Source organism: Taudactylus pleione, unplaced genomic scaffold (assembly GCF_031769625.1).
Source record: "Taudactylus pleione unplaced genomic scaffold, aTauple2 ptg000646l, whole genome shotgun sequence".
Classification (NCBI taxonomy): domain Eukaryota; kingdom Metazoa; phylum Chordata; class Amphibia; order Anura; family Myobatrachidae; genus Taudactylus; species Taudactylus pleione.
In genome coordinates this window covers 308789-334608 of record NW_028285048.1, presented here as the reverse complement: position 1 = coordinate 334608, position 25820 = coordinate 308789, and the positions used below count along the sequence as shown (strand labels likewise).

Genomic DNA, 25820 nt, shown 5'->3' with positions numbered 1-25820 from the left:
TGTGGAGTCACAGTGGAGCCAATGTGGGAGGCAAAGCCAAGATCAGAGGGAAGGAGTGTGAAGATGGGAAGGAGGTGTGAGGAGTGTCAGGGCTGAGTGCCGAGGATGAAGACTTCTCTAGGCTAATGGTGGCAGTTGCAGAAGCAGAGTCCAGGGCAAAGGAAAGAGCTCCATTGGGTTTAGTATCAGCAGTCAACATTCAGAAGTTCGACATGGACACTGGGTCGACAACCAATATGTCTGATTATAAGTAGGGTGACATGGTTAAATTGTCGACACTGACAGAATGTTGACATCAGAATGTCGACATACGATTTTTTGCTTTTTTAAGCCGAACTCCTAAGTCTAAACCTTATCCTAAAATTCAACAAAAAGACCAATGTGAATGTATGGATTAATGCGCATTGAAACCCATAGATGCCAGCACTTAGAGTGGAGTCTGCGGGTTACGGCGCAGTATTAGCGGCTTTATCTCACTGGGAAATTGACTAATATTTGATTTGTTCCGGGCGTTAAACTTGAGGCTTTAGCTGTGCGGTAAACGCTGTCATTAATCTGCGCTACGTATGTCATTATAACACATGTCTGTCTTTTATTATAGATCTACTGAGGACACATTTACAGACATTGCTTAGACATGTTCCCAAATTCCAGATAAAGGAAAAATGACTGCTTTAATGATACATTAGCGCAGACACACATACTGTATATACCGTATATTAGCATAAGACCCCTATGGAAGCACTAGGCACAGATTATGTCTATCCCATAGAGTGTAAGCCTGTGAGCAGGGCCCTCGTACCTCTGTCTGTTTATTACCCAGCCTTGTTTTATTACTTGTTTGTTCCCAATAGTAAAGCACATTGGAGTGTACTGGTGCTATATAAGGAACTGATAGTGAATAATCTCACTGTATTGTATTGATGAGGCGCTGTCCCATACGCTGTGTCACACTGGGGGAGATGTCTCAAACCCACTAAACAGGACAAGTAGAGAATCTGCTAAAAGCAACCAGTCACATTTATTCTATTCTATATAACAATATTTGGGAGCTGATTGGTTGCACCTGTCCTCTATAGTAGGTTTGATTTATCTCCTGCACATGTATGTCTTGGCTAAGCTTGACAGTGAAATGCGTATCCGTGATCACTGTGTGCTTCGAATTCCAATGCTCCTACTATTTCCTAAGCTTCACAGCGAAACGCGTATCTGTGATCACTGTGTTCTAATTCTCCTATTTCCTAAGCTTCACAGCGAAACGCGTATCTGTGATCACTGTGTGCTTCTAATTCTCCTACTATTTCCTAAGCTTCACTTCTGTATATAAATGGAGCAAGTTATCAAGAGGGACACAGTGCCTGATTCACTATGGAGCGCAATTCTGCTTATACGCAGACTGCGCAGTTACTAATATCAGCGGTGCCATTTAAATGTTTGCATTCACATTGCAATTGCATCCTGACATAAGGACGCCCACTTACTCATATCCGTATACCAGGGGAACATAGCGAAACCATTGGTAACATCGGACCCATACGCACACTTGCACAGGCCCTGACCTTACTTAGAAATTGCTAACACCCACGCACGCTATCAGTGCTGAGGCTGCTTATGGCCACGCGGTGGATAATTTATGCACGCCCCTGCAGGTGCGAATGGACCACATCTCATATATGCTCGGCTGGGTTCATTTTGGGTGAATGCGGTGGACACATCATTCATCAGTACTCTCCAGAATGCTCCTCCAAAAAATTCTGTACAAGTTGGGACCGATGACACGGTGCATTATCCGGCTCGCACCATCCATCGTTGTGGGGGTACATGAAGTCCATGAAAGGCTGCAAATAGTCATCATGCAATGTAAGTGTTACCGGTGAATGACATGTTCAGGTGGACCAGCGGACCCCACCCATGCCACATGAACACACACCACTACGGAACCATCACCAGCCTGCACTGTGCCTTGTTCACAACTGGGGTCCCTGGCCTCATGGGGTCTGTGCCACACCCGGACCCTACAATCAGCCCAAAACTGGAACAGTGACTCATCCGACCACGCCACATGCTGCCAGCCCTCCAGGGTCCAATTAGCATCGTCCCAAGACCAGGTGAGGCCCGGTGTCGTAGGGTTAACAGTGGCGCTCTGGTAGGTCCTTTTCTCCCATATCCCATGGAAGATCGCTGCGCTGACCGGCTGGATATACGTCTGGTGCCTCCTGCATTGTATGTGGATGTGACGTGAGCCAGTGTCGCTTGTCTGTTATCATGGACAATTCTGGCCAGACACCGCGGGTCACCATCATTAAGCTCCCGTGGTCGGCCACTGCGCTGTCCATGGTGGGTGGTAGCGCCTTCCATGAGGTATTCCCAGTACACACGTGACACCGTAGATGGAGAAATGTTGAATGTCCGCACAACTTCAGAAATGGAATATCCCATCCGTCAGGCGTCCACTATCATGCCCCGTCCCAACTCTAATAACTCACATCACCGTGCCATGAGCAGCCTAGCCGGTGTTCAATCTGATGCAGGTCTGGGCATTTCCAAGATATCTCAATACGGTGGCTCCACCTTCCATTACCTTTACGTACTGCTATCCCATGACTTTTGGCACTGCAGTGTATAGGGATAAATACTTCATCCTGACTGCGGGGTTACTAAAGTCCTGAGAAATATATACATACTATGGGTTAGATTTACTAAAGCTTCTAAAAATGAAAACTAGTGGTGCTACGGTACTTATAGCAGCCAATCCGATATTAACTATCCCTTCTCTATTGCGTCCTAGAAAAGGATAGAGTCTGATTGGCTGCCACGGTCAACACCCCCACTTGTTTGTTTTAGAAACATTAATAAATGTGTATATGTGTGTGTGTATATGTGTGTGTGTGTGTGATATATATATATATATATATATATATATATATAATTATAACCAATTAGCGGCAGCACTGGCAAAAAAAAACTGAGTAAGCACAATGTGCTGTGTGATTGCCGTTCTTCAAGAAAGATAATGTATAAATACATAGAAACGTCGGGGAGAGCACATTGTGTGTATTGAGCTTTTTATTCTCTGAGCGCTGCTGCGATTTGTCACTGGGATGTGTTTCCTTTCACAGGGCAACGGGATGAAATATTTACTGCAGTGAGTGCCAGATACTTGCTGGTTGTAGATATATAATGTATATAATATATGTATCAGTGAGGTAAATGGCTGGTGAGGCACTGGCAGTAATGTGAGGTGAGGTAAATGGCTGGGGAGACACTGGCAGTGACGTGTGGTGAGGTAAATAGCTGGGGAGATGCTGGCAGTGACGTGTGGTGAGGTAAATAGCTGGGGGGACACTGGCAGTGACGTGTGGTGAGGTAAATAGCTGGGGAGACGCTGGCAGTGAGGTGAGGTAAATGGATGGGGAGATGCTGGCAGTGACGTGTGGTGAGGTAAATGGCTGGGGAGACGCTGGCAGTGACGTGTGGTGAGGTAAATGGCTGGGGAGACACTGGCAGTGACGTGTGGTGAGGTAAATGGCTGGGGAGATGCTGGCAGTGACGTGTGGTGAGGTAAATAGCTGGGGAGATGCTGGCAGTGACGTGGGGTCAGGTAAATAGCTGGGGACATGCTGGCAGTGACGTGGGGTGAGGTAAATAGCTGGGGAGATGCTGGCAGTGACGTGGGGTGAGGTAAATAGCTGGGGAAATGCTGGCAGTGATGTGTGGTGAGGTAAATGGCTGGGGAGATGCTGGCAGTGATGTGGGGTGAGGTAAATGGCTGGGGAGATGCTGGCAGTGACGTGTGGTGAGGTAAATAGCTGGGGGGACACTGGCAGTGACGTGTGGTGAGGTAAATGGCTGGGGAGACGCTGGCAGTGAGGTGAGGTAAATGGCTGGGGAGATGCTGGCAGTGACGTGTGGTGAGGTAAATGGCTGGGGAGACACTGACAGTGACGTGTGGTGAGGTAAATGGCTGGGGAGATGCTGGCAGTGACGTGTGGTGAGGTAAATGGCTGGGGAGATGCTGGCAGTGACGTGTGGTGAGGTAAATGGCTGGGGAGACACTGGCAGTGTGGTGAGGTAAATAGCTGGGGAGAAGCTGGCAGTGACGTGGGGTGAGGTAAATGGCTGGGGAGATGCTGGCAGTGACGTGGGGTGAGGTAAATGGCTGGGGAGATGCTGGCTGGTATCAGAGTCAGAGTTACACATACATATATGAACCCGAGGGTACGTGTGGGCATTACACAAAGGTGCAGCAGTATATAGAGCTGGAAATTTGGGGAGTATTGATCAGGGATGTGCGGAAAAGGTAGACAGGGGAGGCACCCAAGTACCCAGAGCCTCACACCGCCTCCGCCAGCTGTCTTCTGTGCATCCTGGTGCCTCCTCTTCCCCAGGTAAATGACGCACACGTTCCCGGCCATCCATATGGTGTAAGAGAAAACGTGATTCATCAGACCAGGTCACCTTCTCCCATTGCTCCAGGGTCCCGTTCTGACGCTCACCTACCCATTGTAGGCGCTCTCAGCAGTGGACAGTCTGCAGCTATACATCCCCATACCCAGCAAGCTGCGATGCTCTGCGTGTTCTGACACCTTTCTACCATAGCCAGCATTTATTGCATATAGGAGGCCACTCAATTCATGATAAGTAGTTGCCAGGTGCCTCTCTAGAATTCATGTATCAGACAATGCCCCATACAGACAGGACCAGGCGGCACTCCTCGGGCATCGGATGCCTTGGTATAACGGGGTACATTCTCTGTACAATGGTGGGATGCAGCAGTGTGTGTACGGAGTCCCTTCTATGGCTGATTGTACGTCATCTATGTCCCATGCACGGTGCTGCTCAGCTGTCACTTACCCCTATGGGTGCAGTCTGTGTACGGAGTCCCCTCTATGGCTGATTGTACGTCATCTATGTCCCATGCACGGTGCTGCTCAGCTGTCACTTACCCCTATGGGTGCAGTCTGTGTACGGAGTCCCCTCTATGGCTGATTGTACGTCATCTATGTCCCATGCACGGTGCTGCTCAGCTGTCACTTACCCCTATGGGCGCAGTCTGTGTACGGAGTCCCCTCTATGGCTGATTGTACGTCATCTATGTCCCATGCACGGTGCTGCTCAGCTGTCACTTACCCCTATGGGTGCAGTCTGTGTACGGAGTCCCCTCTATGGCTGATTGTACGTCATCTATGTCCCATGCACGGTGCTGCCCAGCTGTCACTTACCCCTATGGGTGCAGTCTGTGTACGGAGTCCTCTCTATGGCTGATTGTACGTCATCTATGTCCCATGCACGGTGCTGCTCAGCTGTCACTTACCCCTATGGGTGCAGTCTGTGTACGGAGTCCCCTCTATGGCTGATTGTACGTCATCTATGTCCCATGCACGGTGCTGCTCAGCTGTCACTTACCCCTATGGGTGCAGTCTGTGTACAGAGTCCCCTCTATGGCTGATTGTACGTCATCTATGTCCCATGCACGGTGCTGCTCAGCTGTCACTTACCCCTATGGGTGCAGTCTGTGTACGGAGTCCCCTCTATGGCTGATTGTACGTCATCTATGTCCCATGCACGGTGCTGCCCAGCTGTCACTTACCCCTATGGGTGCAGTCTGTGTACGGAGTCCTCTCTATGGCTGATTGTACGTCATCTATGTCCCATGCACGGTGCTGCTCAGCTGTCACTTACCCCTATGGGTGCAGTCTGTGTACGGAGTCCTCTCTATGGCTGATTGTACGTCATCTATGTCCCATGCACGGTGCTGCCCAGCTGTCACTTACCCCTATGGGTGCAGTCTGTGTACGGAGTCCTCTCTATGGCTGATTGTACGTCATCTATGTCCCATGCACGGTGCTGCCCAGCTGTCACTTACCCCTATGGGTGCAGTCTGTGTACGGAGTCCTCTCTATGGCTGATTGTACGTCATCTATGTCCCATGCACGGTGCTGCTCAGCTGTCACTTACCCCTATGGGTGCAGTCTGTGTACGGAGTCCCCTCTATGGCTGATTGTACGTCATCTATGTCCCATGCACGGTGCTGCTCAGCTGTCACTTACCCCTATGGGTGCAGTCTGTGTACAGAGTCCCCTCTATGGCTGATTGTACGTCATCTATGTCCCATGCACGGTGCTGCTCAGCTGTCACTTACCCCTATGGGTGCAGTCTGTGTACGGAGTCCCCTCTATGGCTGATTGTACGTCATCTATGTCCCATGCACGGTGCTGCTCAGCTGTCACTTACCCCTATGGGTGCAGTCTGTGTACAGAGTCCCCTCTATGGCTGATTGTACGTCATCTATGTCCCATGCACGGTGCTGCTCAGCTGTCACTTACCCCTATGGGTGCAGTCTGTGTACGGAGTCCCCTCTATGGCTGATTGTACGTCATCTATGTCCCATGCACGGTGCTGCTCAGCTGTCACTTACCCCTATGGGTGCAGTCTGTGTACAGAGTCCCCTCTATGGCTGATTGTACGTCATCTATGTCCCATGCACGGTGCTGCTCAGCTGTCACTTACCCCTATGGGTGCAGTCTGTGTACGGAGTCCCCTCTATGGCTGATTGTACGTCATCTATGTCCCATGTACGGTGCTGCCCAGCTGTCACTTACCCCTATGGGTGCAGTCTGTCAGCTTTTACTACCGGCCCATAAGAGGCCTGAAAACAAATCATTTCCACCTGTAGACAGAAGTTACAAGTGCATTTTATGTTTATAAAGGCGCAGAGCATGAAATCAGGAATTCCCTGGTCAGTGTGTGTGACCCATATTACAGCGCAGATGTCGTCGTGACAGTCATTTCATTCGCTTAAATTGTGTTGTCGTCACACATACTGTAATTAGCTGATCCATTACACTAGTCACCCCAATACTGTGATCAGCTGATCCATTACACTAGTCACCCCAATACTGTAATCAGCTGATCCATTACACTAGTCACCCCAATACTGTGATCACCTGATCCATTACACTAGTCACCCCAATACTGTGATCAGTCACTTCCTGCTATCAGCAATAGGCATTGCCCTAGGTTTCCTGATAGCAGGGGGTGTCTAGTGTGGGGGGTTATTCTCCTGCAGGACCTGGCTCAGAGTGACTGATATTTGGTCATTGTATTTAATAATAAGTGATATTTAAGCAACATGTTGCATTCTCTGGGAAGGCGGTGGGTGCACATAGAGGAGCAGTAACCGGCTGGAGCTGGAGAATGCTGGGGACATCTGCTTGTAATTTTGGGGGGTTTATGGGGAGAAATAGATTTAGAAAAGTCTCGTCGCTGCTGTTTTCAGTGATTTTTCGTGCTGCTGATTAAATGCACATGTATGTGTTTGTGTGCAACCATTACAGCGATAACACTTATTATCTCATCACTGTGTCTATGTATTTTGGAATTATTTTGTCCAATACAATTAATTCTATTAATTAATTGCATTTCTGCTTGCAGTGAGGCGAGGCCTCTTCAGCACTAAGAAATCGCTGCTAATGTTTACTAAGTGTCTCCAGGGAATTCTCTTTAAACACCAAGATGGAAAAAAAGCGATTTAAATATAGCAGATAAATACATGCACATGATGCGTGCGCTGGCGATGGGTGTCAGCTGCCATCTAGTGGGGACGGGGAGAAACACAGGGGGAGCTCTCTGCATCTTCTAATCAACATGTTTTTTCATTAGAGTCCCAGAAGACAGAAGACCGGAACATGGAATTGTTTCTCTCTCAGGCACTTTACCCAGAGGAAACGCTGCTGAATCGCTACGCAGCCATGATCTATACCAGCGCAGACAATGGCCGGATCTTCCAGGAGCTGGATTGTGTCAGCCTGTGTGACAGCTGCGGCGAGAAGGTGACACACGATACACTGCGTTATACAGGCAGACTGGCAGCTGAGACGGTATACAACCGGGAAACCGGCTGCCCGACTGTCATATCCCGGCGAGGGTGAAATGCCGGGTGTCTAGATGTAGACGCATGACATTTCCCCGACGCCGGGAGACCGGCATCCCAATCGAAGGGATGCCGGGCGCCGCGAGTGGACAGCCGCGGGGGTGAGGGTTAGGTTTAGGGCTCCCGGGGAGAACTTAGGGTTAGGCACCCCCCTGGTAGGGTTAGGGTTAGGCACCGCCTGGGGGGAGGTTAGGGTTAGGCACCCCCCGGGGGACTTAGGTTTAGGCAGCGGGGAAGGAGGGGTTAGGGTTAGGCACTTGGGGGGGAGGTTAGGGTTAGGCACCCCTAAGGAGGGTTAGGGGGTTAGGTTAGTTTATACTTACCTTAGCAACGATCAGGATTTCCAGCGCTGTCAGGCTTCCACTGCCGGGCTTTGCTCATCTGTCGGACAGGCGCTGCCGGGAATCGAATGGCCGGCGGTATTTCATACCGATTCCGCTGAGACTGTTCTACGCCCTGTAACATCAGCACTACACCTCTACAGCACTCACAGTACACCTCTACAGCACTCACAGTACACCTCTACAGCACTCACTACACCTCTACAACACTCACTACACCTCTACAGCACTCACAGTACCTCTACAGCACTCACTATACCTCTACAGCACTCACAGTACACCTCTACAGCACTCACTACACCTCTACAGCACTCACAGTACACCTCTACAGCACTCACAGTACACCTCTACAGCACTCACTACACCTCTACAGCACTCACAGTACACCTCTACAGCACTCACAGTACACCTCTACAGCACTCACAGTACACCTGTACAGCACTCACAGTACACCTGTACAGCACTCACAGTACACCTGTACAGCACTCACAGTACACCTGTACAGCACTCACAGTACACCTGTACAGCGCTCACAGTACACCTGTACAGCGCTCACAGTACACCTGTACAGCGCTCACAGTACACCTGTACAGCGCTCACAGTACACCTGTACAGCGCTCACAGTACACCTGTACAGCGCTCACAGTACACCTGTACAGCGCTCACAGTACACCTGTACAGCGCTCACAGTACACCTGTACAGCGCTCACAGTACACCTGTACAGCGCTCACAGTACACCTGTACAGCGCTCACAGTACACCTGTACAGCGCTCACAGTACACCTGTACAGCGCTCACAGTACACCTGTACAGCGCTCACAGTACACCTGTACAGCGCTCACAGTACACCTGTACAGCGCTCACAGTACACCTGTACAGCGCTCACAGTACACCTCTAGAGCGCTCACAGTACACCTCTAGAGCGCTCACAGTACACCTCTAGAGCGCTCACAGTACACCTCTAGAGCGCTCACAGTACACCTCTAGAGCGCTCACAGTACACCTCTAGAGCGCTCACAGTACACCTCTAGAGCGCTCACAGTACCCCTCTAGAGCGCTCACAGTACCCCTCTAGAGCGCTCACAGTACCCCTCTAGAGCGCTCACAGTACCCCTCTAGAGCGCTCACAGTACCCCTCTAGAGCGCTCACAGTACCCCTCTAGAGCGCTCACAGTACCCCTCTAGAGCGCTCACAGTACCCCTCTAGAGCGCTCACAGTACCCCTCTAGAGCGCTCACAGTACCCCTCTAGAGCGCTCACGCTACACCTCTAGAGCACTCACGCTACACCTCTAGAACTGTAAAAAGTATTCTATGCCCTGTAATCAGCACTACACCTCTACAACACTCACATTACACCTCTACAGCACTCGCGCTACACCTCTACAGCACTCGCACTACACCTCTCCAGTACTCACACTATACCTCTACAGCACTCGCACTACACCTCTAGAAAGCTCACACTGTACCTCTACAACACTCACATTACACCTCTACAACACTCACTTTACACCTCTAGAGCTGCAAAAAGTATTCTATGCCCTGTAACTTCAGCACAACACCTCTACAACACTCACAGTACACCTCTAGAAAGCTCACATTACATCTCTAAAACACTCACACTACACCTCTACAATGCTCATACTGCACCTCTAGAACGCTCATGCTACACCTATAGAACACTCACGCTGCATTTCTAGAACGCTCACGCTGCACTTCTAGAACACTCACACTACACCTCTAGAACTGCAAAAAGTGTTTGTAACATCAGCACAACAATCTAGAACGCTCACAATACACCCCTAAAATGCTCACAATACACCTCTAGAATATCAGCACTACACCTCTAGAACTGTAAGTGTTCTACACTCCATAACATCAGCACAACACTTCAAGAACACTAGCACTACACCTGTAGAACTACAGAAAGTATTTTATCCTCTGTAAAATCAGCCCTACACCTCTAGAACATCAGCACTACCCCGGTAGAACTCTTACACTACACCTGTAGAACTTCAACACTACATTCCACCTCTAGAACATCAGCACTACGCCTCTATGACATTCACACTACACCTCTAGACCTGCAGAAAGTGTTTTATCCTTTGTAACATCAGCACAACACTTCAAAAACAGTCGCACTACACCTCTATGACAATCACACTACACCTCTAGAACTGCAAAAAGTGTTCTATGCGCTAACATCAGCACAACACCTCTAGAACACTAACACTACACCTCTAGAACATTAACTCTAAAATTACACCTCTTGAACATTCACACTACACCTCTAGAACATCAACACTACACCTGTGAACACTCACACTACACTACACCTCTAAAACACTCGCATTACACCTCTAGAAGGTAGGTACTACACCAGTAGAGCACTCACATTACACCTGTAGAACATTAGCACTACACCTCTAGAACATCAGCACTACACCTCTAGAACTGCAGAAAGTGTTCTATACTTTGCAACATCAGGACAACATTTCAAAAACACTCGCACTACAACTCTAGCACACTACATTACACCTCTAGAAGGTAGGTACTACACCAGTAGAGCACTCACACTACACCTGTATAACATCAGCACTACACTACACCTAGAAAACTCTTAATACGAAAACTTGCGCACTACACCTGTAGAACATTGACATTACACCTGTAGAACACTGCATAGTCCCTACACGGGTAGTTCTGATGTTACAGAGCATAGAACACTTTTTGTAGTTCTAGAGGTGTAGTGTGAGTGTTGTAGAGGTGTACATGTGATGACATCATGGCATTACCATGTCCCCAAATCTCTTCCTACATGTGATGACATCATAGCATTACCATGACCCCAAATCTCTTCCTACATGTGATGACATCATGGCATTACCATGTCCCCAAATCTCTTCCTACATGTGATGACATCATAGCATTACCATGACCCCAAATCTCTTCCTACATGTGATGACATCATGGCATTACCATGTCCCCAAATCTCTTCCTACATGTGATGATATCATAGCATTACCATGTCCCCAAATCTCTGCCCCAGGAATCGTGTTCTGCCATGAGGAATGATTGGGATGTGTCACACTCAGGCTAAGGTGATTATCTGCCACGGAGTTGGAAGACGTAGACCCAGGTTGGGAAAGGAACAGGAGGCGAGGGGCCTGGATCAGTGACTTCCTCATCCACTAGTACCGGATGTTGGCGAGACCTGACCAAAGGCACAGAGTCTAACTTACTGGGAGGTGTTCACCGGTGACCCCTCCAAGCGGGATTTGGGTTTAAGCTGCACCCAGCAAGCAGGTCGCGGCCCTTTGGTCAGGTATCCGGCACAAGTGGGAACAAATGAAAGAACATAATCACAGGGAAGGCACAGGGGATAGATATTGGAGGTTTTGAATAAAGTAATGTATAGAATACACACTAAGGCCCTCAGTCAAAGGCAGTCGCACGAAGCGATCGCTCTCTTTGAATGAGGGCGGCCGCTTGATTTTTTAAGTTCGGCCTCCAGGTCGCTAGCTAAGCTGTGGGTTACCACTAGGGGTGAGCGGGTTCGGATTTCTGAAATCCGAACCCCCCCGATCCGAGGCTGATCTGTGTCAGGCTCGACTTTTCCCGCCTGACTCGGATCTGAAATCGAGGCAAAACGTCATCATCCCGCCTTCCGGGTCTCGCGAGTTTTAGATCCTATATAAGGTACCCGCGTCGGTGCCATTTTCACACTCTGCTGTGGACAGTGAAGAGGGAGGGTGGGAGTTAGGGCTGGCTGTGTAGTGTAGTGTAGTGCTGTGCTGTTGTTGTCCATAGGGGCTGTGTCCACTACTTCAAAGTCCATAGGGGCTGGCTGGACTGTGTTGTGCAGTCAGTTGTCCATAGGGGCTGTGTCCACTCCAAAGTCCTGTGCAGTGTCCCAGTCCTAAAGGGGTGCTGTAGTGTTGTCCAGGGGGTGCTCTGTCCATCAGGGGTGCTCCCCCCAAGTGCAAAAAAAAAAAAAAAAAATGTCTGTTTGTGAATTGTGTGCACTGTGGCTGCACGTGCATCAACAAAGGAGCAGCGCCAAGCGTGCGCCTGTGTCCCATAAGTAAAAGGCCGGCTGGCTCATTTCTTAAAGGGAGATGTAACCCCCAAAGGGCACTCCAAACAAAATAAAAAATATTTTCTGTGTTTGTGAATTGTGTGCGCAGTAGCCGCACGTGCATCAACAAAATAGTGCCAAGCGTGCGCCTGTGTCCCATAAATAAAGGGCCGGCTGGATTGACCGCTAAAGGGTGCTGCAAACCCCCAAAGGGCACTCCAAACAAAATAAAAAAATATTTTCTGTGTTTGTGAATTGTGTGGGCTGTAGCTGTACGTGCATCAACAAAGGAGCAGCGCCAAGCGTGCGCCTGTGTCCCATAAGTAAAGGGCCGACTGGCTCATTTCTTAAAGGGAGATGTAACCCACAAAGTGCACTAGTCTCCAACAAAAATAAAAAATTATTTTCTGTGTTTGTGTGCGCCTTAGCCGCACGTATATATCAATATAACATAAATGGAGGACCAAACTTTCTCCGATTAAAAATAAAATAGGGAAAGATCAAGAACCACTTCCTCCTAGTGCTGAAGCTGCTGCCACTAGTCATGACATAGACGATAACATGCCATCAACGTCGTCTGCCAAGGCCGATGCCCAATGTCATAGTAGAGGGCACACACAATCCCAAATGGCAAAGTTCAGGAAAATGACCTTGAAAAAAACATTTAAATCGTCTGAGGAGAAACGTAAACTTGCCAATATGCCATTTACGACACGGAGTGGCAAGGAACGGCTAAGGTCTTTCCCTATGTTCATGACTAGTGGTTCAGCTTCACATGACGATGGAAGCCCTCCTCCCACTAAAAAAATCTAAAGAGTTAAGCTGGCAAAAGCACAGCGAAGAACTGTGCTTTCTAAGAAGATATCACAAATCCCCAAGGAGAGTCCAAGTGTGGTGGCGGTTGCAATGCCTGACCTTCCCAGCACTGGACGGGAAGAGGTGGCTCTTTCCACCATTTGCACGCCCCCTGTAAGTGCTGAAAGGAGCACCCACAGTCCACTTGCTGATATGCAAATTGAAGATGTCACTGTTGAAGTACAACAGGATGAGGATACAGGTGTAGCTGGCGCTGAGGAGGAAGTTGGCGAGGAGGATTCTGATGGTGATGTGGTTTGTTTAAATCAGGCTCCGGGGGAGACAGTTGTTGTCCGTGGGATGAAAAAGCCCATCACGGTCATGCCTGGGCAGAAGACCAAACATTCCACCTCTTTGGACTGGCAATATTTCTATCCAAATCCGGACAACAACTGTCTTGCCATATGTACCATACGTAAAGGTGAAATAAGTAGGGGTAGGGACGTTAACCACCTAGGAACATCCTCCCTTATACGGCACCTGCAGCGCATTCATAAAAAGTTACTGTCAAGTTCAGAAACTTTGGCTAAGACCGTAAGCAGTCCAGGGACACCTAAATCCCATTGTCCTGTTGTATCCTGCAAACCACACCGTCAACTCCCTCCTCGTCAATTTCCTCCTTAGTCAGGATCGGAATTAGTCCTGCAGGCCATGTCACTGGCATGACTGACTCTCCTATCCGGGATTCCTCCGTAGGATCTTGCATTGCTACGCCTGCTGCTGCTGCTGTTGCTGCTGCTGGGAGTCATTCATCATCCCAGAGAGGAAGTAGGAACACCACTACTTTTACTAAACAATTGACCCTCCAACAGTCCTTAGCGAGGAGGATGAAGTACGACAGCAGTCATCCTGAAGCAAAACGTATAACTGAGGCCTTGACTGCTATGTTGGTGTTAGACGTGCGTCCGGTATCCGCCATTAGTGCAGTGGGATTTAGACAATTGATGGAGGTAGTGTGTCCCCGGTTCCAAATCCCTTCTAGATTCCACTTCACTAGGCAGGCGATACCGAGACTGTACAGAAACATCAGAAAAAGTGTCCTCAGTGTCCTGAAAAATGCCGACTAAGGACTATATGACTGTGACAGCCCACTGGGTAGATGTATCACCTTACACAGCAACAGCAGCAGCATCTCAGAAACGCCAGCTCGTTCCAAGGCAGGCTACGCTGTGTATCACCGGTTTCAGTAAGAGGCACACCCCCGACAACCTCTTAGAGAAACTGAGGGAAATCATCGCCCAGTAGCTTACCCCACTTAGACTCTCCTGGGGATTTGTGATATCTGACAACGCCACCAATATTGTGCGGGCATTACATCTGGGCAAATTCCAGCACGTCCCATGTTTTGCTCACAGAATAAACTTGGTGGTACAGAATTTTTTGAAAAGCGACAGGGGCGTGCAGGAGACGCTTTGGGTGGCCCGAAAAATTTCTGCCCACTTTCGCCATTCAGCGACTGCGTGCCGAAGACTGGAGCGCCAGCAAACACTCTTGAACCTGCCCCACCATCACCTGAAGCAAGAGGTTGTGACGTGGTGGAACTCAACCCTCTATATGCTTCAGAGGATGGAGGAGCAGCAAAAGGCCATTCAAGCCTATACATCCACCTATGACATAGGCAAAGGAGGGGGTATGCACCTGACTCAAGCGCAGTGGAGAATGATTTCCGTGTTGTGCAAGGTTCAAGCCCTTCGAACTTGCCACATGTGAAGTCAGTTCAGACACTGCCAGCTTGAGTCAGGTCATTCCCCTCATCAGGCTTTTGCAGAAGCAGCTGGAGAAAGTGAAGGAGGAGCTAAGACGGAGCGATTCCGCTCGGCATGTGGGACTTGTGGCTGAAGCCCTTCATTCACTTTGCCAGGATTCCAGGGTGGTCAATCTGTTGAAATCAGACCACTAAATTTTGGCCACCGTGCTCGATCCTAGGTTTAAAGCATATGTGGTGTCTCTCTTTCCGGCCGACACAAGCCTGCAGAGGTGCAAAGACCTGCTGGTGAAAACACTGTCAGTTGAAGCGGAACGTGACACGTCAACAGCTCCTTCATTTTCTCCCGCAACTGGGGCTGCCAGGAAAAAACTTAGGTATTCTAAGCAACCGTGATGCAGGGCAGGCAGGACCAAGTTTGGACATCTGGTCCGGACTGAAGGACCTGGCAACAATTTCTGACATGTCTACTGTCACTGCATATGATACTGTCACCATTGACAGAATGGTGAAGGATTACATCGGTGACAGCATCCAAGTAGGCATGTCAGACAGTCCATACCTGTACTGGCAGGAAAAAGAGGCAATTTGGAGGCCTCTGTACAAACTGGCTCTATTTTACCTGAGTTGCCCCCCCTCCAGTGTGTACTCCGAAAGAGTGTTTAGTGCAGCCGGGAACCTTGTCAGCGAAAGGCGTAGGAGGTTGCTTCCACAAAATGTGGAGAAGATGATGTTCATAAAAATGAATTATCAGCTCTTCCAGGGAGACCAGCCTCCAGAACGTACAGAGAGACCTGTGGTGGTGGATTCCAGCGGGGACTGAGTTAATACTCTGTGAGGATGAGGATGTACACAACACTGAAGAGGGTGAGGAATCGGTGGATGAGGAGGATGAGGACAACATCTTGCCTCCGTAGGGCCAGTTTGTCCAGGGACAGATTAATTGCCAGCTTGTTTTGTGGGGACCCAAACGAACCAATCATTTCAGCCACAGTCGTGTGGCAGACCCTGGCGCTGAAGTGATTGGTTTGTTAAAGTGTGCATGTCCTGTTTATACAACATAAGGGTGGGTGGGCTTTAGATGCAGCACTGTCACAGGAGATTGGTATGATGAGATGGTACCTGATGAATGTACTACGTACACACGCTGTGGCTTCAGACGCAGAACTGTCGCAGGAGATTGGTATAACAAGATGGTACTTGATGAATGCACTAAGTACACCGAGTTAGTATAGGAGATGACTCTGAATAGATTGTACTCGGCGTACACACACCATGGAACACGTCACTAGAAGCAACAGAGCTTGGGACCTGGAATGCTGCAATGACGAGCTTAAACTGGAGGTAACAACGTTGTACAGGCAACTTCCTGTTGTCCAGAGCCCGGTTATATACCCTAAGGTAGCAGCCTTATTGGAGGATACATACAGCAGCCAATGCTACCATTTGGTAAAGTTTTAGTCAGGTGATGTAGACTGTCATGGTTACGTCCATGATGGCAACCGCAGGAACAACATCACGGAGCGAGCACATGGGTGTCCTAGCAGACCCCAGGTATAATCCTCAGCCTGTCACTCGCTGGCGCTGAGGGGAGTGGCCGATCCTAGGCCACAACCTGACCGGATGGACCCGTATGGGCAGAAGAAACAAGTATGATGGAGTACTTTCTGTTTAGTGCAAGTTTCAGATCCTAAATATGACTTTGTCCCCTTCCTCATAAAAATGGCTAATTGATAAGTCTGATAATGCGGTTTCCTACCTTTCTCCGTGCGTAATGCGGGTGTACACCTGTCTGAGTACTGACCGCTGGTCCAGTAACCCCGGAGAGTGTCAGATCCTCATATATCTATGGCAGGATAGTGGGATTCAGGGTATGGCCCCTCCAAAAACGAATCCCCAGACCCATGTACCAGGAGCAGCGAGACTTTCTGCAGAGGTCAGTTGGAGGTGTTACCCACAGCAATTACATAGAATGTGCTAGAGAAAAGAGCAGGAAGCTGATTGGCTGCTCCCTCTCCACCTGACCTCTATATGAGTTTTATTACACATTCATGTGAGACAGTCTGCCCCAGACCAGGCTATCACTCTCCCCATTTACCCTCCGGTGCCAGTTCCTTAGATCACAGGCCAGAGAAGAGGGTACAGTTGTGCATAGCCCCCATTGGGGAACTTTCCCAATAATGGAAGTATTACATCACTATATTGTGTTTAATAGCCAGACTCACACACACACAGCTGCCATTGTCATGTATCGGAGCAGGGCTCTGGTATGTGATGAGGACACAGATAACACATCCATGTTCCCTGCACACAGCTGCCATTGTCATGTCTCGGAGCAGGGTTCTGGTATGTGATGAGAACACAGATAACACATCCATGTTCCCAGCACACACAGCTGCCATTGTCATGTCTCGGAGCAGGGCTCTGGTATGTGATGAGGACACATGTATAACACATCCATGTTCCCTGCACACAGCTGCCATTGTCATGTCTCGGAGCAGGGCTCTGGTATGTGATGAGGACACAGATAACACATCCATGTTCCCGGCACACACACAGCTGCCATTCTCATGTCTCGGAGCAGGGCTCTGGTATGTGATGAGGACACAGATAACACATCCATGTTCCCGGCACACACAGCTGCCATTGTCATGTCTCGGAGCAGGGTTCTGGTATGTGATGAGGACATAGATAACACATCCATGTTCCCGGCACACAGCTGCCATTATCATGTCTCGGAGCAGGGCTCTGGTATGTGATGAGGGCACAGATAACACATCCATGTTCCCGGCACACACAGCTGCCATTGCCATGTCTCGGAGCAGGGTTCTGGTATGTGATGAGGACACAGATAACACATCCATGTTCCCGGCACACAGCTGCCATTGCCATGTCTCGGAGCAGGGTTCTGGTATGTGATGAGGACACAGATAACACATCCATGTTCCCGGCACACACAGCTGCCATTGCCATGTCTCGGAGCAGGGCTCTGGTATGTGATTAGGTCACATGTATAACACATCCATGTTCCCGGCACACAGCTGCCATTGTCATGTATCAGAGCAGGGCTCTGGTATGTGATGAGGACATGGGCACAGTCACACGTATTAGTGTAAGGAGGAGATAATCTGATAGAAGAACTCTATGGTTTATTCTCTGTTACACATTGGCTAAGTGACTTTTATCTTAGCCGTTTGCAAATTGCTGAGAACTTGTTTTCCATTCTCTCTTTTTAGCAATTATCAAGTTACATTACAGCCGTGATGAGGCAGCTCCATGTGTTTTATCTCTGTCTATATATATTATTATTAGCGTGCAGCTCATACTATGTATAATATCGCACCATCCCACCTGCAGCCCCAGCGTGACGGGAAATGTCAGTGTGAATTATGACCATGCCCCCAATGTATGTGGGCATGCATGCCCCCAATGTATGGGGGCATGGTCTCCGAGCACTGGTGCACTGTATATCTGTACGGCTATATAATCTATCCACATGTAAGAGGCTGTGGGTGTGATAATGTGATACATTGTGTGCAGAATACAGCTATCCTGGCCTTGATCATCAGAGCTTACAATCATTTTAGAGGCAGACGGAGCCATTGCGGGTCCCTCGTGTCAGTGTCATGTACAGATATTGGGAGATTAACTACAGTATTTACAAAGCACCTGATTATGGAATTAAAGTGGCAACAGGAGTAAAGACTAAACCTAGAGCCCAATAAATACTCCATTGTCTCTGTAAGGAGAACCCCTCATGGTGACCCGAGCTGTAACAATAGTGACATCATCTGTAAGACTGTGTCACTCCCTCTCAGTGTCAGTAGTGTGGGCAGGAGATCATGTGACCATTAGCAGCCTATATGCTTAAAGCTGGCCGTCTCATGATGAGGATGCTGAGTGTAGCACTGCCAGGACCTGGGCTGTTCCCGCTCTCATCAATACTCCGCCCTAACGTAGCGCCTAATTCAGAGTCATATGCTATGCTGATGTTTTTACAAAATGCACTGCGCGTGTGTCTCAGTCGCGGTGGGCGTGGGTCTGAGTCGCTCTGGGCGTGGATCTGAGTTGCGCTGGCCGTGGGTATGACTCGTGGTGGGCATGGGTGTGAGTCATGCGTCAAGTTTCATTATCGTAGTCGCACGCTGTGAGTGTGTATTCACAATGTTGTTGACGGCCAGGGAGCGTATGGGGGATGCAACGGGGTGTGTTGACTATTTTAGAGGCATGTCACATCCTGCTTTTCGATCCCGTATGCCGGAAACGGGCCTTTACTCGTCTCGGTTATGGCGGCCATTCTCAATGACCCACTCAGGAAGTACCATAGGGGATAACGCATGGTATGATTGTGCAGTAGCAGATAACTGTGAGTATAAATGAGCTGAGGAAGCGCTGGGTGTGGGTCTGAGTAGCAGATAAATGTGAGTATAAATTAGCTGAGGAAGCGCTGGGTGTGGGTCTGAGTAGCAGATAACTGTGAGTATAAATGAGCTGAGGAAGTGCTGGGCGTGGGTCTGAGTAGCAGATAACTGAGTATAAATGAGATGAGGAAGCGCTGGGTGTGGGTCTGAGTAGTAGATAACTGTGAGTATAAATGAGCTGAGGAAGCGCTGGGTGTGGGTCTGAGTAGCAGATAACTGTGAGTATAAATGAGATGAGGAAGCGCTGGGTGTGGGTCTGAGTAGCAGATAAATGTGAGTATAGATGAGCTGAGGAAGCGCTGGGTGTGGGTCTGAGTAGCAGATAACTGTGAGTATAAATGAGCTGAGGAAGCGCTGGGTGTGGGTCTGAGTAGCAGATAACTGTGAGTATAAATGAGCTGAGGAAGCGCTGGGTGTGGGTCTGAGTAGCAGATAACTGTGAGTATAAATGAGATGAGGAAGCGCTGGGTGTGGGTCTGAGTAGCAGATAACTGAGTATAAATGAGATGAGGAAGCGCTGGGTGTGGGTCTGAGTAGCAGATAACTGTGAGTATAAATGAGCTGAGGAAGCGCTGGGTGTGGGTCTGAGTAGCAGATAACTGTGAGTATAAATGAGCTGAGGAAGCGCTGGGTGTGTGTCTGAGTAGCAGATAACTGTGAGTATAAATGAGCTGAGGAAGCGCTGGGTGTGGGTCTGAGTAGCAGATAAATGTGAGTATAAATGAGCTGAGGAAGCGCTGGGCGTGGGTCTGAGTAGCAGATAACTGAGTATAAATGAGCTGAGGAAGCGCTGGGTGTGGGTCTGAGTAGCAGATAACTGTGAGTATAAATGAGCTGAGGAAGCGCTGGGTGTGGGTCTGAGTAGCAGATAAATGTGAGTATAAATGAGCTGAGGAAGCGCTGGGTGTGGGTCTGAGTAGCAGATAACTGAGTATAAATGAGCTGAGGAAGCGCTGGGTGTGGGTCTGAGTAGTAGATAACTGTGAGTATAAATGAGCTGAGGAAGCGCTGGGTGTGGGTCTGAGTAGCAGATAACTGTGAGTATAAATGAGATGAGGAAGCGCTGGGTGTGGGTCTGAGTAGCAGATAAATGTGAGTATAGATGAGCTGAGGAAGCGCTGGGTGTGGGTCTGAGTAGCAGATAACTGTGAGTATAAATGAGCTGAGGAAGCGCTGGGTGTGGGTCTGAGTAGCAGATAACTGTGAGTATAAATGAGCTGAGGAAGCGCTGGGTGTGGGTCTGAGTAGCAGATAACTGTGAGTATAAATGAGCTGAGGAAGCGCTGGGTGTGGGTCTGAGTAGCAGATAACTGTGAGTATAAATGAGATGAGGAAGCGCTGGGTGTGGGTCTGAGTAGCAGATAACTGAGTATAAATGAGATGAGGAAGTGCTGGGTGTGGGTCTGAGTAGCAGATAACTGTGAGTATAAATGAGCTGAGGAAGCGCTGGGTGTGGGTCTGAGTAGCAGATAACTGTGAGTATAAATGAGCTGAGGAAGCGCTGGGTGTGTGTCTGAGTAGCAGATAACTGTGAGTATAAATGAGCTGAGGAAGCGCTGGGTGTGGGTCTGAGTAGCAGATAAATGTGAGTATAAATGAGCTGAGGAAGCGCTGGGCGTGGGTCTGAGTAGCAGATAACTGAGTATAAATGAGCTGAGGAAGCGCTGGGTGTGGGTCTGAGTAGCAGATAACTGTGAGTATAAATGAGATGAGGAAGCGCTGGGCGTGGGTCTGAGTAGCAGATAACTGTGAGTATAAATGAGCTGAGGAAGCGCTGGGTGTGGGTCTGAGTAGCAGATAACTGAGTATAAATGAGATGAGGAAGCGCTGGGCGTGGGTCTGAGTAGCAGATAACTGTGAGTATAAATGAGCTGAGGAAGTGCTGGGCGTGGGTCTGAGTAGCAGATAACTGAGTATAAATGAGATGAGGAAGCGCTGGGCGTGTGTCTGAGTAACAGATAACTGTGAGTATATATGAGCTGAGGAAGCGCTGGGCGTGGGTCTGAGTAGCAGATAACTGAGAGTATAAATGAGATGAGGAAGCGCTGGGCGTGGGTCTGAGTAGCAGATAACTGTGAGTATAAATGAGATGAGGAAGCGCTGGGCGTGGGTCTGAGTAGCAGATAACTGTGAGTATAAATGAGATGAGGAAGCGCTGGGTGTGGGTCTGAGTAGCAGATAACTGTGAGTATAAATGAGATGAGGAAGCGCTGGGCGTGGGTCTGAGTAGCAGATAACTGAGTATAAATGAGATGAGGAAGTGCTGGGTGTGGGTGTGAGTAGCAGATAACTGTGAGTATAAATGAGCTGAGGAAGCGCTGGGTGTGGGTCTGAGTAGCAGATAAATGTGAGTATAAATGAGATGAGGAAGTGCTGGGTGTGGGTCTGAGTAGCAGATAAATGTGAGTATAAATGAGATGAGGAAGCGCTGGGTGTGGGTCTGAGTAGCAGATAACTGAGTATAAATGAGCTGAGGAAGCGCTGGGTGTGGGTCTGAGTAGCAGATAACTGAGTATAAATGAGATGAGGAAGCGCTGGGTGTGGGTCTGAGTAGCAGATAAATGTGAGTATAAATGAGATGAGGAAGCGCTGGGTGTGGGTCTAAGTAGCAGATAACTGTGAGTATAAATGAGCTGAGGAAGCGCTGGGTGTGGGTCTGAGTAGCAGATAACTGTGAGTATAAATGAGCTGAGGAAGCGCTGGGTGTGGGTCTGAGTAGCAGATAACTGAGTATAAATGAGCTGAGGAAGCGCTGGGTGTGGGTCTGAGTAGCAGATAAATGTGAGTATAAATGAGCTGAGGAAGCGCTGGGTGTGGGTCTGAGTAGCAGATAAATGTGAGTATAAATGAGCTGAGGAAGCGCTGGGTGTTGGTCTGAGTAGCAGATAACTGTGAGTATAAATGAGCTGAGGAAGCGCTGGGTGTGGGTCTGAGTAGCAGATAACTGAGTATAAATGAGCTGAGGAAGCGCTAGGTGTGGGTCTGAGTCGCAGATAACTGTGAGTATAAATGAGATGAGGAAGCGCTGGGTGTGGGTCTGAGTAGCAGATAACTGAGTATAAATGAGATGAGGAAGCGCTGGGTGTGGGTCTGAGTAGCAGATAAATGTGAGTATAAATGAGCTGAGGAAGCGCTGGGTGTGGGTCTGAGTAGCAGATAACTGTGAGTATAAATGAGCTGAGGAAGCGCTGGGTGTGGGTCTGAGTAGCAGATAACTGAGTATAAATGAGCTGAGGAAGCGCTGGGTGTGGGTCTGAGTAGCAGATAACTGTGAGTATAAATGAGCTGAGGAAGCGCTGGGTGTGGGTCTGAGTAGCAGATAACTGTGAGTATAAATGAGCTGAGGAAGCGCTGGGTGTGGGTCTGAGTAGCAGATAAATGTGAGTATAAATGAGATGAGGAAGCGCTGGGTGTGGGTCTGAGTAGCAGATAACTGAGTATAAATGAGCTGAGGAAGCGCTGGGTGTGGGTCTGAGTAGCAGATAAATGTGAGTATAAGGGGCTTATTCATCAACACTAAAATAACGTTAATTATGTGACTGGCCAATGATAGCGTGTGTCACTGCATATCCCCTATAGGACTGTTCTGGGTGCCGGTAATTATGTCCACCACTAACATTGACTTTCCTTGGCTGTAGTAATTATACACAATTCTCACTCTGGTGAACTGAGAATATTTCCACTAATTTTTCTCTCATGTACATATAGGTATATTACACAGTATTGTTTTAATATTCTTTTGTTATTAATTTTAGACAAAATATTATTGTGTATAAAAGCACTTCATATGGCCAATTTCTGATTTTTTTAATACTTAACTTTTTATTCTTTTGATTTTCATTTACTCCTTAGCGCCAGCTTTACCTTATTCTCTTCCAGCCATTTGTGTTTCTGCCTAGGTGACTGCTTGGTGACTGCTAGGTAACTACTAGTTGACTTCTAGGTGACTGCTTGGTGACTGCTTGGTGACTTCTAGGTGATGCTCATTGACTACTAGCTGACTACCATGTGACTGCTTTGTGACTGCTCATTGACTACTAGGTGACTCCTTGGTGACTGCTAAGTGACTACTAGGTGAATACTAGTTGACTGCTTGATGTCTGCTAGGTGACTGCTCATTGACTACTAGGTGACTACCAGGTGACTACCATGTGACTGCTAGGTGACTGCTCATTGACTGCTAGGTAACTACTTGGTGACTGCTTTATGTCTGCTAGGTGACTGCTCATTGACTACTAGGTGACTACCATGTGACTGGTGACTGCTTGGTGACTACTAGGTGACTGGTGACTACTAGGTGACTGGTGATTGCTCGGTGACTACTAGGTGACTGGTGACTGCTCATTGACTGCTTGGTGACTACTGGGTGACTGCTTGGTGACTTCTCGGTGACTGCTAGGTGACTACTAGGTGACTGGTGATTGCTCGGTGACTACTAGGTGACTGCTCATTGACTGCTTGGTGACTATTAGCTGACTGCTTGGTACTACTGGGTGTCTGCTAGGTGACTGCTCATTGACTACTAGGTGACTACTTGGTGACTACTAGGTGACTGCTTGGCGACTACTAGGTGACTGCACATTGACTACTATGACTGCTAGGTGACTGCTTGGTGACTGCTAGGTGACTGGTGACTCCTTGGTGACTGCTAGGTGACTACTCGGTGACTACTAGGTGACTAGTGACTACTAGGTGACTGCTAAGTGACTACTAGTTGACTGCTTGATGTCTGCTAGGTGACTGCTCATTGACTACTAGGTGACTACCATGTGACTGCTAGGTGATGCTCATTGACTACTAGCTGACTACCATGTGACTGCTAGGTGACTACTAGGTGACTGCTTTGTCTGCTAGGTGACTGCTCATTGACTTCTAGGTGACTGCTTGGGGACTACTAGGTGACTGCTAGGTGATGCTCATTGACTACTAGCTGACTACCATGTGACTGCTTGGTGTCTGCTAGGTGACTGCTCATTGACTGCTAGGTGACTGCTAGGTAACTACTAGGTGACTGCTTTATGTCTGCTAGGTGACTGCTCATTGACTACCATGTGACTGGTGACTGCTTGGTGACTACTAGGTGACTGGTGACTACTAGGTGACTGGTGACTGCTCATTGACTGCTTGGTGACTACTGGGTGACAACTAGGTGACTGGTGACTGCTTGGTGACTTCTAGGTGACTGGTGACTGCTCGGTGACAACTAGGTGACTGCTCATTGACTGCTTGGTGACTATTAGCTGACTGCTTGGTGACTACTAGGTGACTGCTTGGTGACTACTGGTGTCTGCTAGGTGACTGCTCATTGACTACTAGGTGACTGCTAGGTGACTACTAGGTGACTGCTTGGTGACTACTAGGTGACTGCACATTGACTACTATGACTGCTAGGTGAGTGCTCATTCACTGCTAGGTGACTGCTCATTCACTGCTAGGTGACTACTCGGTGACTGCTCAGTGACTACTAGGTGACTGGTGACTACTAGGTGACTCCTTGGTGACTGCTAAGTGACTACTAGGTGACTGCTCATTGACTGCTTGGTGACTACTCGGTGACTGCTCGGTGACTGGTGACTACTAGGTGACTCCTTGGTGACTGCTAAGTGACTACTAGGTGACTGGTGACTACTAGGTAACTGCTAGGTGACTGGTGACTACTAGGTGACTCCTTGGTGACTGCTAAGTGACTATTAGGTGACTGCTCGGTGACTACTAGGTGACTGGTGACTCCTTGCTGACTGCTCGGTGACTACTAGGTGACAGTTGGTGACTGCTAGGTGACTGGTGACTACTAGGTAACTACTAGGTGACTCCTTGGTGACTGCTTGGTGACTACTTGGTGACTACTAGGTGACTACTAGGTATCTGCTAGGTGACTGCTCATTGACTACTAGTTGACTGCTAGGTGACTGCTCATTGACTACTAGGTGACTGCTTGATGACTGTTTGGTGACTGCTCATTGAGTACTAGGTGACGGCTTGGTGACTACTAGGTGACTGCTCATTTACTACTATGACTGCTAGGTGACTGGTGACTGCTAGGTGACTACTAGGTGTCTGCTCATTGACTGCTAGGGGACTGCTCAATGACTACTAGGTGTCTGCTAGGTGACTGCTCATTTACTACTATGACTGCTAGGTGACTGCTCATTGAGTACTAGGTGACTGGTAGGTGTCTGCTATGTGACTGCTAATTGACTACTATGTGACTGCTAGGAGACTGCTAGGTGACTTCTCATTGACTACTAGGTTACTGCTTGGTGACTGCTTGGTTACTGGTGACTACTAGGTGACTGCTCATTGACTACTAGGTGACTGCTTGATGTCTGCTAGGTGACTGCTCATTGACTACTAGGTGACTGCTAGGTGACTGCTTGGTGACTGGTGACTACTAGGTGACTGCTCGGTGACTGCTTGATGTCTGCTAGGTGACTGCTCATTGACTGCTAGGTGACTGGTGATTGCTTGGTGACTGGTGACTGCTAGGT

The 25820-nt window shown here is 48.7% G+C and overlaps 1 protein-coding gene across 3 annotated transcripts in view; it reads left to right on the top strand.

Annotated features, from left to right (window-relative positions):
- LOC148478898 (uncharacterized) overlaps positions 1 to 25820 on the top strand; it is a 219021-nt gene that overhangs the window by 160929 nt on the left and 32272 nt on the right. For all 3 annotated transcript variants that reach the window (XM_088455229.1, XM_088455230.1, XM_088455228.1), the window contains exon 13: positions 7663 to 7832. In XM_088455229.1, coding sequence (XP_088311355.1) covers positions 7663 to 7832 — 170 coding nt within the window. The remainder of the gene's footprint in view (positions 1 to 7662; positions 7833 to 25820) is intronic.